This window comes from Penicillium pulvis, assembly GCF_028828015.1.
Source record: "Penicillium pulvis strain IBT 33274 chromosome Unknown contig_1_segment0_segment0, whole genome shotgun sequence".
In the NCBI taxonomy this organism is placed as follows: Eukaryota; Fungi; Ascomycota; class Eurotiomycetes; order Eurotiales; family Aspergillaceae; genus Penicillium; species Penicillium pulvis.
Window position 1 is genome coordinate 3,185,531 of NW_026643074.1, and position 14,716 is coordinate 3,200,246.

Genomic DNA, 14,716 nt, shown 5'->3' on the forward strand with positions numbered 1-14,716 from the left:
ACGTCGGTGCTTCCCTAAAAAAATACTCGTGACACATGCTAACCTAACGAAGTCGCCTTAGCATGTCCAACGCATTCGCGCCTTCGAAGGCTCTTCTCTGTTTCCATGGGACAGGCTCGAAGGCCCATATTTTCAATGTCCAGATGGCAAGGATTTGTTTCCTTCTGAAGGATGAGTTCCAGTTCATCTTCGTCGACGGCCCTTATGAGTGTTCTACTGCCGGACCAGGCGTTCTGCCAATGTTCAGTGGAAATGAGCCCTACTATTCCTGGTTTGGGCGTGAAAGCAAATCCATTGACGACAGCCTTCAAAAAATCAATCAGGCTGTCCATGAGGCGGTCACACAATGGGAAGCAGAGAAAAGCAATGTGGACGCGGAAATAATCGGGGCAATCGGATTCTCTGAGGGTGCACTTGCCGTCGCTTTTCTGCTCTGGCAGCAACAGCAAGGCGTGTTGCCCTGGCTCCCTGAATTGCGCTTTGCGGTTATGTCCTGCTGCTTTTTCCCCAATGAGGCCTCTTTGTGGTTGAACAACAATGCTCGGACGTATGGATTGAACAAGGCAGAGATACAAGTACCCACGCTTCATATCCATGGCAACAAAGATTTCTCGTTGGCTCGGGCGCGGAGGTTAGTAAAGAACCATTATCAAGCAGGAGCTTCTGTGATTTTCGAATGCGAGGCCGGTCACCATCTTCCAAAGAGGAAGGACGAAGTGGAGATGATTGTCATGCATATCTCAGAAATGTCAAAATTTTGATGTTATTCTCACTACAGAAGTTATAGCGAAATAGAAAACAGAGTAAAAATAGAATAAAAAAACAATTGTTAGTAATGGGAGCTATAAACTTATTGAAAAAAAAGGGAAAACGAACAACAAGGATATGTATTCAATCATTCAAGTTCGCGTTGCTGTATAATGCGCTACACTTCTCAATATTTGAATCACGGCCTCCCTTTCGAGTCAACTTGATCGTTTAGACTCGTCATAAAATACTATTAAACAGAGAACTATGAATCTTGTCTTAGCCATCTATTCGAAGACACGGCTACAATCAACCTTTCTGTTTGTCAGGTGAATACCTCATGTATTTTTCGATCAAGGATCATGAGAATACCCACGTTCCAATGCGTCATGGGTGTTCGGAGTTTATGCAGACATGACTAGTTAGCGCATAGTAACCGTAAAATAAACTGTCATTAACGGTATAAAACCTAATGATCGAGAGTGTGGTTGGCCAAAGGGGGTATTTGGTTATTTCCAAACAGCCTGACTAGCCATGCAGGAGCGCGTTGTTTTCGTAAGTTATGTGGCCAGATACTGCAGTAGTGCATCTCCAATTCTAGTAATAGGCCCTTGGGGACGGAGTTCGGATTCGTTCGAATCCGAACTCCATTCAAATATTTGAAGGCCTTACCTTACTGCAAGCCCCTTAATAACGCGCTTCTAATCGACTTGCTCTATTCTATACTGGCGACGTTTTCCTCTTGTCTTTGTCTAATTTTCGTCTGCTCTTCGTTGACTTCTTCGTTGACTTCCGAGCGGCACCGACTAACATCTCACATACCTCCCTCGAACTCGCTATCAATCAGTGCTGAGTCGAACCGTAAATATCGGGCGGTTCTCATATGTTTCGAATCATCGTCCAAGCACCTCGGGACGACAACTCTATTTGTGCACAGTTAAATTACCTTGATTGCTCTGTGCCATGCCACCAACACCTACGCACGAGGTCTCCCAATCTTCGCAGGAAAAGTCCATATCCTCGAGCCGAAGACCTTCGATGGATGACCACGGTGTCGTCCCCCGCTGGACCGACGCGGCATGCGACCCCCTCACACTTGACTCTACCAAAGCAGCTTCATTGCTTCGAGTTGCGTTCGACGATGTTCTATTGACGCCAGCAGTATTACGACACAGCTATTTGGGAAGTGGGACTGAGGACCATCCATACGTCTGCGAGTTTATACCTAACGATCCGCGGAATCCCTTGGACTGGTCGACCTCTCGAAAATGGGTGGTGGCTATTGGTGCGTCGATTGCGACTTTCGTCGTCACTTTCTGCTCATCGGCATATTCAAGCGTAACGGAGGAAATCATGGGAGACTTCGATCAAAGCACGATAGTCGTCACGCTGGGCCTCTCGCTGTTTGTTCTGGGATACGCAACGGGTCCAGTCCTCTGGGCTCCCATGTCAGAATTGTACGGCCGAAGGTGGTTAAACATTACCTTATTCGCGGCTTTAGCGGCTTTTAATGCTGGGGCAGCGGGTGCGAACAGCATCACTTCCCTTCTCGTTTGCCGTGCTCTAGGCGGAATTGCAGGCTCAGGGCCTATGACCAACGCTAGTGGCATCCTAGCCGATCTGTTTTCTGCCGAGCAGCGTGGCCTCGCCATAGCTGTTTTTTCCGGCGCAGTCTTTGTCGGACCTACTCTGGGGCCCGTCGTTGGGAGCTTCGTTGGTGAAAGTGTGGGATGGCGCTGGGTAATGGGCGTGATGACGATTGCCTCTGGCGTCGTCTGGATATGGAGCATTGTCGCCATTCCGGAAACATATTCCCCGGTCCTGCTGGAACGACGAGCCAAGGCCCTCGAGAAGAAGACGGGCAAAGTCTTCCGCACACGTTTGCAAATAGGAGGCCAGCGGCCGAGTCCCACGCAGGCGTTCAGTATCGCGCTTTCTCGTCCCTGGATTATGCTTTTCCGAGAGCCGATCGTCAGTCTCCTCTCCATTTATGTCGCTATCATCTATGGCACGCTTTACCTCCTCTTCGGGGCTATGCCAATCGTGTACTCGACCAATCGCGGTTGGAGTAGCGGTATTGGTAGTCTCTCGTTCCTTGGTGTAGCCATTGGTATGGTAGCAGCCGTTACATATACTGTATGGGACAATAGCCATCGATATATCAAGCTTAGCCGCGCCGCTGTCGAGCGTGGGGAAATTGGTGCGGCTCCCGAGGATCGCTTACCACCAGCTATTATTGGGAGCATTTGTCTCCCAGTAGGTCTCTTCTGGTTTGCATGGACAAACGGCGCTAATATTCCCTGGATCGTCAGTATTCTCGCCACTGTCCCTTTCGGATTCGGAATGACATTGGTTTTCCTAGCGGTGGCTAATTATCTGATCGACTCTTATGTGATATACGCCGCGAGCGTCATGGCTGCCAATAGCATTGCCCGCAGTCTATTCGGTGCGGCCTTTCCCCTATTTACAACGTATATGTACCAGAATCTGGGCATTCATTGGGCATCATCGGTGCCAGCATTCTTGGCGCTGGCTTGCGTGCCTCTGCCGCTGTTGTTCTATAGATACGGTGCGAGGATTCGAGCAAAGTGCGAGTATGCGCGAGAGGCCTCTGAGACTCTTGCTAAAATGATGGGGACGTCGGGCAATTGATGGCCAGCCTATGTAATGCATTCTACGCGCAGGGGGCGGGGGTCTGATCTGTATATACGAGTGTCTGGGTCAAATCCAATAGGACGAATGGTTCAAATTCTTGCCTTTTTTGTTTGTTCCATTCTCAGTGCAGATGCAGCTAGTACTTCGAAGGTTGTAGTACTAATTCTCTGTGTAAAAATGAAAGTTCCCTTTCGACCGCGCCGGGTCCTTTCTTCTCGATTTCGTAGTAGGTGTTTGAGACTTGACATCAATATACAAATGGATCAAATGTTCTATTGCGTGAATATGGATATGGCTCGGGGTACGGAGGCTGCAGCACCCGCAGCACTTGAAGATGTGGAGAAAGCGGCAACCTTCAACTGTCAACATTCCAATGAAACGTTTTGATGCTGAAGAGTCTCCACATCGCAAGCGGCACTGTTGAACGGCGGCACCCTCACTATCTACGTCGATCACGCTTGGCTCCCAGGAGATTGGTCGCCACACGCAATATGTGGATCTTTCCATCAATAACCTCAAGCTTCAGTCATATTCTCATACACTTCAAAATCTCATATTGTATCTTGGAATCGGATGAGGCGGATCTTCAAATGTTGGAATCGATATTCTGCAGCGGAGTCTTCACTATTAACGGAGCCAACGAACTTGGGAATGGGTTATTGAAAGAAGCCTCTGCACCCGTCAAGTGCTCTTATGCTCAAATTTCCCATCACCAATCTATTCACATCAATCCACACGATCAATTTTCAAGATTCTCAGGACATCCTGTGAATAGTTTCGTTATCCACCATGCGTTCCTTCGCCATCGTTGCCGCCGCGCTTGCAGGTCTCTCAAATGTCAGTGTGACGAAATCCCGGCGCCAGCTGCATCCCGCGGAGCCCGCCGCCTCTGTTGTGGCTAATACCGCTATGATGGCTTCCCTGAACCAGGGCACCGTGTCCACAGACACCGCAAGCCTGGAAAGCAACACCACCGAATACTACCTCGGATACCGCATAGAGGACTTCCAGAAGCCGTATGCCAAATATTGGGACCCCGTGATCGCTCCTCTGTCAAACGCTCTTGTCAATGGCCTGGCTGGTAGCCCCTGATCCAGCGCCATCACCTTTTCTGCCTGGGAGGCCCATAATTACTTCACCCGCTCAGGATACTTGGACTTTTAGAATGGCTACTTCATCGGCGACAATGGTACCCTGATGATTGCTGTACGCAGCGAAATTCCTCAAGTCACCGTTGAACGCTACGACTGGTGGTTCGGCTGGCACTCAGTTGAGACCGCCCGCTACAAGCTGTGGAATCCCGTTGCTCACCAGTACTCCTACTGCGCCCCCTACTCCGAGAACTGGGCGAACGAGACCTATGCTGAGAGTTACATCGGGGCTACTTCGTACATCGTTGAGTATGTTGGCCAGGACGCTGCTAAGCTTAGTATCGAGTGTGTTGAGTCTGAGTCGCTGGGTTTCAATACCACCGCTTGGCCGGAGCTGGGAATTGAGACAATTGCTCTGGCAAGGTCATGATTGGAAGTAAGCTTAGTCTCCTTTGGTCCTTCGAGAATTAGCGCCTGAAAGATATTCGATCTAGCCCGCTTGAGAATATTCGACCACCGAGTTTGATAACGTCTCCTACCTGATGCACCAGGTTCGCCGTATGCCCAATGGCTACCGTGAACTCCGCTCTCGCTTCTTCATTGCCGAGAACAATCACGGTACTGCCCAGCTTGGCCACGACCTTGCTTTTCCATGCAATATTGAGATGACCCGTAAGTGTTGCAAGTCACTTCCCTGATCTTTATGGATGATACTAACCTCCCTTTCTTTATCTAGATTTGGGCTCCTTCCTGCCTGCCATTTTCCATGGGTTCAAGTATACCCTGTAAAAGAGGATGCCTTGGGAATCTTGGAGAGACATTCCGGCTTGATGGGGAACCTACTTCCATTTCATATGGGGTCATTATGAATTCCGTATCCATATGTGCATTCACTGCCTTTGCACTCGAATACTCCATCGTGGCACATTCACGGTTCTGAGAGTATCTCTGGGAAGATCTGATAGGTCTCTCCAGTGACTCGGGGCCATTGTATCATACACTATTGTTTCATACAGCTCTACAGGTCCTTCGGTTCTCTGCTAAATCCACTCTCTCTCTACTCTCAGTACATACTAAGGTTTAATTTGAAGATGCATATAGACTTAAAATATCATGATTCCCGAGGTCCCACTTGCCCGAAATCACATACAAGGGTTGCTAACTTGAAGAAAGAGAAGCTGTGTTGAGATGCGGCTACTCCAATACTGGAACGTTTGAATATCTTATCAGTCCAATATTTATTGGCTCCCCCATATCTTGAATGTACTCAGGACTGGTCACGGATTGCACGACAATCAGTGGTTAGAAATACCATCAGGCAGCCAAGAGGACGGGACAAGCTCCAGTAACCTATCCTATTGAGCATATCGATAAGTGCCGACATAATTTTCGAAGCTTCAACCAATGGTCGAGACCGCTGAAAGTCGTGGATCTCCAGCATTAGCTCACCGGAATTGATCCCGAGGCATGTGATTTCTGGAAACTCCCCATGGCCGATTTGGATAAAACTGCGATCTGCCGGTGAGAAACGCAAGTAGCAATACACAGCCATCGCTGCGTGATAGAGGCTACTAGAGATGTGAATCGGAGTGACAGCCCTGATGGAGACAAATTCCAATTCACGAAGCAGCAAGGCCGCATGTAAAACAGCGCGCTGGGCATTAATCGAGGCCGCCCATCGCCGGACGTAGGCCTCAGAGCTTTCATTCAAAACAGCTGGCGACGGCTCATTATATTTTCCAGCCGCCAGCTCCAGTCGGTGGATATCTGTCAATGAAACAATAAAGGTAGAGTGCCAAAGTGAGCGAAGCATAAACTCATCTCGGTCGTGAGATGATAGATGCTGCTGAAATAAGGCCAAGAGAGATTTTTCAATAAACCCCTCAGTCTGTGGTAACGAGCCCAGTCTGTTGTTCTCTATCGCCAATACTGCAATATGCTCTAATTGCATACTCAGATTCAAGTCGTCCTGCCGAGCAATCTGTCCCCAGATAAGAGCTAGATCGGCTGTAGGGCTTGCAGGACCTTGTGATGATTTATATGAATCGAGACTTTGAGATGCGATATCTTTCCCCTGTTCAGCAGAAGGCGCATCCCAAAGCTCTGCCGGGGGAAGCCAACAAAAGGGCAACGGGGCTGATGGAGGGTGGGCTCATTGACGAACAATCGGGCCATCTCAAAGTCGTGCAGAAGTTACATGGCAGCTACCCTTGACGTGTGGGACACAGAGTTCAGCTTGCGTCATATTGACTTCAGTTGTGAAAGGTCACTATTTCACCTATTCTTTTGTTCCTTACGCACCCATACAGGATAGCTTGTTTCCGGATCCAAAGAACCGTGGTCTGGAACATCAGTGCCCTGACTCATATACTTTTCTTGCTTGCACCACTGATAGAAAAGAGGTTTAAATTCTGCGGAGTGCCAATAAAGATCCTGCTCAACATACTGCAAGAACGGTTCCGTGGAAGCTAGACAGCACAGCAAGGTTCCTAGGATCCTAGAAGAATATAAGTCTGTGTTCAGTTCCAGCGTTGCTGTAATCTAGAATGTCACTCACTCCGGATAATAAGGCATATGTCTGTCCAATCACAGCTGCTTGCATGGTAGCAAGTGCTCGATGCCCTTTTTGCTCGACATTTGAGACCCACTAGATCAAACATTTAGCTCGTCCATGGCACAGAGAGAAGAGTCTGTGTTTACAGAATTCAAGACTGCTTTATTCAACTGCTCTGAAATAGTCCGTCCACATTTCACAGCTTCCTTGTGGTGCTGTAATAGACACCCAATGCAGCTGATGGCGAGCAAAACCAGAGTTTTCTCATTCGCGGCCTGGAAAGTCGGGCGGTTTAAAATCGGAAATATTGGATGAATCTGCGATAAATATTTTTGGATACAGATATTCTGGACACTCGTAGATCAGAGACTGCGATTGAGGCCAGCTGGATGTTGATTGACTGGAAATGACACCCAGAGGGCATACCGAGAATTCAGTGGATGGTAGGGTAAGCTCAGACGGATATTGGTTTAGCTTGTCGCGGAGGAGTGTGCGATGCTCATCATTCAGGTGTAGCTGACTACCCATTGCAAGCTGCTTAGCTTTCCACTTTGCGTCTTCATCAACAGGGCGCTGATAGGTAAACCAATTCTCCCGAGCTATCCGCTTACGCACATACATTGGAGAGGGAGACTGGACTTCCTCCGCGGCGCCCAAGTAGCTTGGCAGCCACGGGCTTATGGGCGTTTCGCCTAAGACAGTATTCGTGAGGTATGAGGGTCGCAAAGCTTGTAACGGACTCGGGCCCATTAGATAGGCACTATTACAGGATGTTGTTGGGTATTCAACAACATTGCACTGACTTTATCATTGTTATTCATTTGTCATTTCTCAATGGTAATGGATCTCACCCGTCATATTCAACAATGTGGTGTCAGATCTTGCCCCTCATAGCGTGATCAGTCACCAAGCAAAAGTTATACATTTAGATTTTCAGGTAGTATAATAATGTTCGCCGCTGTACCTAGGTATTTGCAAAAGTAAAACGAGGCCAAATTCCGTTATTTAAAAGGATGCCTAGACTCGAGGTAGGACATGTCTGTAAAGGTTGTTTGCGTGAAGTTTCACACTTCCTCTTTGTAAAACTCATGTCTAAAATTTCTAAAGGTATGACTGATCAATACAATCATTCCTCATACAAAATTGGGAAAGCGTTGTATCAATTAATCAATGACACTTCTTTAGACCAGTATATTTCTGTGCTAACAAACTTGTCATGTTGGGATATATACATAAAAGTCTCACTGACTAATCATATAGGAGCGGTAGCTCAGTGGTAGAGCGATAGATTGCAATTACCTAGCGATCATCTATAGGTCCCGTGTTCGATCCACGGCCGTTCCTGCTTTTTTGCTTCATGATTGGAACTCATACTGCGGGACCCGCTTTCAGTAGTGGAGAAAAGGTTCCGCCGGTAGATCACATGACCTTTGTTTTTCGCGATCGAGTCCTTTTTGTTTTGTTTCTTGGCCTTTTCAAGGCCACTATCTCACTTCTGTGATCATCATTAGTACTCAAACTGCTTCAGATCTGTAATACCAGGCGGCATTCCAAAATGTGTCATGTTGGAATACCGGATTGTGCGTGGGAAGCTATGAATTGAGCCTCCTAGAATACATCGCTCAACTTTGGAGAGTCGGCATCTGCTTTTGGAAAGGAGAAGCTATCTAGATCTAGATCAGACTTGATTTCAAATTAAAATGTAATCCCTCTTTGGACATCATCTTTGGACCGCGTCATCCATCACGGATGTTACGTGATGGAGTACAGCGCAAACCCCGCTTTCGCAAAACAGACTGCCCTTATATCAATCATTGACCCGGCATAATAAATTGCTGCCTGCTTTTTAGTCTTCTCCTTTTTCTCGCCATGTCTGCAACTGAGACTATCACTCGCCCCAGTCAGCCTGATATTCAATATCATCCGGACTGGGTGAAGTATCAAGCACGCTCCCGCCAACGGAAGGAGACCGAATCACTTCAGACCAGCTTGCCAGCAGGGTTTCCTCAAAAGCTAGTCTCGCCACTTGTTTGGGATGGAAAAGACATTGAAAAGCGTGATGACTGGATCTACCAGCTCAGCGATGTTCAGCTTGATGAGATTGATGCAGCCTTGAAGAGCTTCAAAGGTAAGACCGTATTAGTCCCGGGCTGGATTATCATTCTGACAGCAATAGCTCTTGAAAAGCCCTTGGGATACATAAATGAGTTCACCTTCCCCCTTCCAAGCCTTCGACCGACCCTGAGAGACCTTTCAAAGGAGCTCCACAATGGTCGAGGCTTTTTTGTTCTCCGAGGTCTACGCATTGATAATTATCCTCGAGAGGATAATGTCATCATCTACACAGGTGTCTCATCTCATGTCGGCAGTATTAGAGGACGTCAACAAGACACAAGACTGCAAAATGGATCATCTCCAATAATCTCGCATATCAAGGATATCACCAGCATTACCGAGAAAGGAAAGATCGGGGCACCATCCAATACAGCGGATAAGCAGGTCTTTCATACAGATGCGGGGGATATCATCTCCCTTCTCTGCTTGAGTCCCGCAGCAGAGGCAGGTGAAAGTTATCTGTCAAGCAGTTGGAATGTGTACAATATTCTTGCAAAAGAACGTCCCGATCTTATTCACACTCTCTCGCAAAACTGGCCAGTTGACGGGTAAGTTCTCCACGACCAAGTGAAATTCTATACTAATCAAATATAGGTTCAACAACCCTCAAAAGCCATACACACTTCGCCCCCTTTTGTACCACCAGCCAGCTACAGAAACTACGCCCGAGCGTGTTTTGATTCAGTATGCGCGGAGGTACTTCACCGGATTCCTTGCCCAGCCCAGATCTGCGGATATCCCTCCCATCACCGAAGCCCAAGCGGAAGCATTAGATGCGTTGCATTTCTTGGCAGAGGAGCATTGCGCCGCCTTGGATTTTCAAAAGGGGGACGTTCAATATGTCAACAACCTCAGCATATTCCACGCACGCAATGGCTTCAAAGATGCACCAGGCAAAGGGTTAGTTTTCCTTGAATAATGCTCGAATTGTGGCTAATCATGACAGGCGACATCTTCTACGACTCTGGCTGCGTGACCCTGAGAATGCCTGGCAGACACCCCAGCCACTGCAGCACCGCTGGGATACAGTGTTCAAAAACGTCACCGAGGACGAACAGGCATTCCCTCTGAATCCTGGTAGTTTGCGAAAGACAGTGGGGTCTTAGTTCTCAAGGATATATTGCTTTTGAGTGGCAAATCTCGTCGCACCGCATGCCACGTCTTCAATCTGCAAATAAGCAATTATTGTATTAATTCAACATTCTAGGTTTCCCCATGGGATTGAAGCCAACAAAGAGATGATGTCGTTTGTGGGGTACCCTGCATGATCTTCATTGCCTATCTGTTGCGGTGAGCGACTGAGCAACATAATAAAGTCTCTGGAATATTTGAAATTCTGTTGATTGGCCTAATAATTCAGTTTGTGTAGCAGTTCGTCATCTCTATGATAATGGTCATTTGTTCTCACCATTATTAAAAACTTCGGCGTGCTTCTATAGTTGAACTGGCATGGGCTAGTTTAGACGGCGCTCGGATAACATGCCGGTTGACTAGACCAACGGGAAATTCAAGAAGGGCTAATCAGGACACCCGGCTTAAACATCTAGCGAGAGTCATGGTGGCGACTTTAGTACGGACAGTTAATTGGCCATTGTATAGTTGAATACTGACAAGTCAAGTTTCAAGCCTATACAATAAGAAACTCTCTCTGCTGCCCAACCAGACATAAACATGCACGGTTCCAATCAGTGAGATAAGGAAAAAGTCTTCTATTGTTCCATTTCACGAGGAAGATCCATGGATCGGCATTAGTTCAACAAATAATCGCCCGTGCTTGATCGGCATCTCCCTGCCGAGATGACGTAACTGGCTTAATGCAGGCCATCCACGACCACTCTATGAGCAGTTGACTTAGCGATCAAAGTTTGTCTTAGCCAAGAGCATACAGAATCCTTCCAAGGTTGAATTGCCTTTGCCCGCATGCCGCAACCCGGCAAGGTTGACCCGTGGGAAGCCCTGGCCACAATGTTCCAATAAGATTTGACCCCCGCGCGTCCCGCGGAGTTATTACAAGAGCTGGATCAGCGAGCCCCAATTTCAATTTCCTCCTGTATTTAATAATCCCTTCACCCCGGGTAAACTACACTCTTGACTCTGTTCAAAGAACAATCTGGGCCCAATTATAGCCTCAAGATGTCACGCACCCGTGAATCTCCCATACAATCTCCTACCACCTCTGATGGTGCATGGAAAGTCGACACACCCTTCGGCCCCCCAGAATTTCCACGCTCCTTCCCCGGTGGAATCCGACGCCTACGAAACACATTATCAAAACTTTCACCAGCTGCCATGGCCGAGAAAGAAATCCTCCGCAAAAAGAATCAATATAAAATCCCCCTGACGCACAGGAATGTGGACACCTTCGTTACCAACCAAGAATGCAATGATATAGCTCGACCCAATCAACACTCGCCAGAGGTCCAGGTGGTCGAATGGCTTGAACATGTTTCTTGATCGGGCGACGTGCATGTATCCACCTCTCACGCTTCGTCGACAGACTTCGACTAGGCTTGTTCTCGACTTTTCTCGATCAACCCCGCACGTCTGCGATCGGCGAGTTTCTCGGGGAACCCAATCCGGTCCTTTTTTATCCTTGTCGTTCGTGTTGCGGCCAACAGAAGGAACATATAGGGATATTGGCTTGGCAAGGCATAGTCCTTGGCATTCACGCAAGGCTGATTCAGTCAATTATGTATGCCGAGATGGGCCCGAGCACATCGTGGAACTTTGTCTCGGCATAATTGCTATGGATACGGTATACATATCAGGTGAGTCCGTCAGCTGCGTTCTTATCCTCATGCATGGGACTAATTAAGCAGTAGCCGATGTTCCCGCCGTTATACAGTAGTTCGCTGTGATCGACGTACAAGTGGATATGGATTGGCTTGGCAACATTCTCAACTCGAGAGTACCGATTGGACTCCCTTTTTAACATACAGTGGTCGCCTTTTAGAATAATAATCTTAATAATGGACTGTTCATTACTTAGACCCAACTTTGATACCTAATGAAATAAAATTGCATAATAATGCGCAGTATGATGAAAATGAGATGCGATTGGTGAAGGAATCGAGAACTGCGGTGGACGTCTGACAGCGCTTGGGAACAGCTAGGCCGGTCGACAAGCAAGTATCACTTTTATCATACTGAACGTCCTTATGACCGCATCACCGGAAAGCCTGGCCTATGCGTCGCAGAGACGGCTATTTTGGGATGAGTTCAAAATATCACTATGGTCATCTAGCATCTAACGCGCTCGTTCACGGGCTAGGTGGACAATACGAAAGCACAGTAAAAGCTAAATAACAGAGCCCTCCACCACAGGATTCGGTTCGCTCTTCATGCCATATCCTAGGATCTACAGTAATATTTTCTGAATTTGTGTATTGAAAGATCGCTACCTCGAAGTTCACTTCAAGAATAGGAAATGGGTCCAAGACACTTCAAGATTCTATTGCGGATAGTCATAAAAAATGTTGAAATAGGCAATTACCTAGTTGACAAACATCATCAGAGTTCCCAGTTACATCCCGTTCAAAAATGCCGTCGCGGCATATGCAAGCGCTCCTTGGACCCTAGCACCCTAGGGTCTTCTTCACATAACGCATCGTGAATGCTTTTTTCAATGAATGAAGCTGACTTGAGCATGGCGAACGGCGCGGTTCCCATCCACAGCGGCATAGCTAGAAGCGGCCCCACTCCTGTAAAGGTGCCGACAACGAGGCTCAGTCCGAGACATGCGCCGTTCACCCCCAGCCTACGGCTGGCAATGTGACGGCGACACCGGCACCCCCTGCAATTGCGTTCCAGTTGTTGGGGTCAAGAACATTTGAGACTCCGTGGAGAAGTCCAGAGGGTGCTGCTGGAAGATTCAACTCGACCTGGTTTTTGCCACCGTGCTTCAGCCCCTCAATTTGGAGAGGGTAGAGGTCCTCAGGGAAATGAAGCGGCTCCTTGATCTGGAGCTTAGACCACGATGGGATGACTAGGTGGAATGTAATGCCCTTTCCACGCTTTTCATCTTTCGCGAGGAGCTCCTGTCTTACTTCACGCATGAACAGGCAAACATGGTCGAGGTCGTCGCAGGGATTGTTGATGAATGCCGACGGCAGTGGGTTCTCGCTTGTCAATCTCTCGAATACGTGGTGCCAATTGTTAGAGTCATGGTAGATGAAGAAGCGATGATTTTCGCGATCCGCCACATTGACCTTGTTGATCTTCATTTTGATCAAGTCGTATATAGGTCGGGCAAAGCCTTCGGGGCCACCTGCGCCCATCACAGCGATGCAATTGCTATCTCCGAGATGGTCGGCGATAACATCCAGAGCTTTGATGATCCGCTGAGCCTGGGCAGTCTGGATCGTTCGCAAAGCTATATTCCAGCATTCAAGGTAATTGATGCGATCGAAGAGTGACTCCGCGGGGCCAGAGCTAGCAGAAGCTGCCGAAGTAGTATCTCCCGTGATCTCCTTCGGCATATTCTTCACGCTCTCACCGGAAACACTGGAGCCCACAGCCGCCGTGTCAACGCCATCAATAAGCGGGTTCGGTTGGCCCAGGGTACCCGCTTTACATCGCTTCCAGATTTCCGCGGTGAGCTGAGCTGAGATTTCTTTCTCGTCTGTCGTGAAATTGCTGAGCGTTGACTGCGAGGTTGCAGAAAGGCTTTGGATGTAAGTAAAAAGCCTCTCCCCAAACTCTTTACCAAGGCGAAGTCCCTGGACCTTGGAGACTATTGAGGTATGACCTGTCCAAAGAGAACAGACCTCGGCCATGGTAAGCAAGCCATTGATGGCTGGCCCCAACATAGGTGCCACGTAGTCGCGGTGAAAAGCGAGGTACGCCTCTATTGGAGGGAGGTCGGGATAGAGCTGTTGAGAAACTTGCCAGAGTTCCAGCTCCATATCATAGCTGTATCCTGTATCCATTTTGCCTGTACGATCTGGCTCTGCCGATTGACCGACGTCCGGTCGGTTTCTTCAGAGCATCTAAACTGAACGTTTGGAGATATAAGGAATGAAGGCTTGTTCAGCAGGGTGACCAAAGTTCATTAAAAAGAACTTTACTAGACAATCGAAGTAGTTGAGACTGCAGAAAATCGTATAGAAGTAGGTATATGAGAAGACGTGCATAATCTAGGTTGCTAGGCCCGCGATCTCAGGGAAATAAGAACGGTGGGGACTCGGCGGCTGGTGGAGCGGAAGGCACGTCTTTTGTACCCACTTGCCTCACTTTGCAGTGGTCGGGAGACCAACATGGTTAGTTCGTTGGAGGTGCATTTCGGCGCCGCTCATCCAGTCGTCAAGCGCCTTGTCTCAGCTATGCATACCGAATGGATATGCTGCGTCCACGCTTTGTAGCTTGCCTTTTAGTAGGCTACTAAACTCTGCTAAGGCCGGGAAGGGTACTTGCGTCATGACATTGTCGGCTTGATTGAACAGGCCTATCTCATTAATATAAGGTTACGGGTGATTTTTTTACATAACCACGAGTAATAGTATAATGCCAACTGTCTCCCCATAAGTCGGCCATCCGGAGTTGATCGGCATCGTCA

At 48.1% G+C, this 14,716-nt stretch overlaps 8 protein-coding genes across 8 annotated transcripts; 7 read left to right on the plus strand and 1 right to left on the minus strand.

Moving 5' to 3' along the window:
- Positions 1–62: 62 nt before the first annotated feature.
- Positions 63–761, plus strand: N7503_004147 (DUF341 domain protein; the record flags this gene model as incomplete). The annotated part of the gene is made up of 1 exon (XM_057063694.1): positions 63–761. One exon carries the CDS (start codon positions 63–65, stop codon positions 759–761), a length of 699 nt encoding a protein of 232 aa, XP_056924609.1.
- Positions 762–1,710: 949 nt separating this feature from the next.
- N7503_004148 (MFS transporter) lies at positions 1,711–3,399 on the plus strand (the record flags this gene model as incomplete). Its single annotated transcript, XM_057063695.1, has 1 exon — positions 1,711–3,399. One exon carries the CDS (start codon positions 1,711–1,713, stop codon positions 3,397–3,399), a length of 1,689 nt encoding a protein of 562 aa, XP_056924610.1.
- Positions 3,400–4,191: 792 nt separating this feature from the next.
- Positions 4,192–4,923, plus strand: N7503_004149 (phloretin hydrolase; the record flags this gene model as incomplete). Its single annotated transcript, XM_057063696.1, has 2 exons — positions 4,192–4,467; positions 4,567–4,923. 2 exons carry the CDS (start codon positions 4,192–4,194, stop codon positions 4,921–4,923), a joined length of 633 nt encoding a protein of 210 aa, XP_056924611.1.
- A 112-nt stretch (positions 4,924–5,035) lies between these two features.
- On the plus strand, positions 5,036–5,282 carry N7503_004150 (uncharacterized protein; the record flags this gene model as incomplete). Its single annotated transcript, XM_057063697.1, has 2 exons — positions 5,036–5,165; positions 5,230–5,282. 2 exons carry the CDS (start codon positions 5,036–5,038, stop codon positions 5,280–5,282), a joined length of 183 nt encoding a protein of 60 aa, XP_056924612.1.
- A 478-nt stretch (positions 5,283–5,760) lies between these two features.
- On the minus strand, positions 5,761–7,668 carry N7503_004151 (uncharacterized protein; the record flags this gene model as incomplete). Its single annotated transcript, XM_057063698.1, is given in 6 exon segments — positions 5,761–6,629; positions 6,791–6,881; positions 6,940–6,990; positions 7,051–7,140; positions 7,152–7,364; positions 7,474–7,668. The coding sequence occupies 6 exon segments, from the start codon at positions 7,666–7,668 to the stop codon at positions 5,761–5,763; spliced, it is 1,509 nt and encodes a 502-aa protein (XP_056924613.1).
- A 1,248-nt stretch (positions 7,669–8,916) lies between these two features.
- Positions 8,917–10,268, plus strand: N7503_004152 (TauD/TfdA family dioxygenase; the record flags this gene model as incomplete). The annotated part of the gene is made up of 4 exons (XM_057063699.1): positions 8,917–9,175; positions 9,224–9,710; positions 9,757–10,062; positions 10,109–10,268. 4 exons carry the CDS (start codon positions 8,917–8,919, stop codon positions 10,266–10,268), a joined length of 1,212 nt encoding a protein of 403 aa, XP_056924614.1.
- Positions 10,269–11,295: 1,027 nt separating this feature from the next.
- N7503_004153 (uncharacterized protein) lies at positions 11,296–11,616 on the plus strand (the record flags this gene model as incomplete). The annotated part of the gene is made up of 1 exon (XM_057063700.1): positions 11,296–11,616. The coding sequence occupies one exon, from the start codon at positions 11,296–11,298 to the stop codon at positions 11,614–11,616; it is 321 nt and encodes a 106-aa protein (XP_056924615.1).
- Positions 11,617–13,229: 1,613 nt separating this feature from the next.
- Positions 13,230–13,577, plus strand: N7503_004154 (uncharacterized protein; the record flags this gene model as incomplete). The annotated part of the gene is made up of 1 exon (XM_057063701.1): positions 13,230–13,577. The coding sequence occupies one exon, from the start codon at positions 13,230–13,232 to the stop codon at positions 13,575–13,577; it is 348 nt and encodes a 115-aa protein (XP_056924616.1).
- Between the last annotated feature and the right edge of the window lie 1,139 nt (positions 13,578–14,716).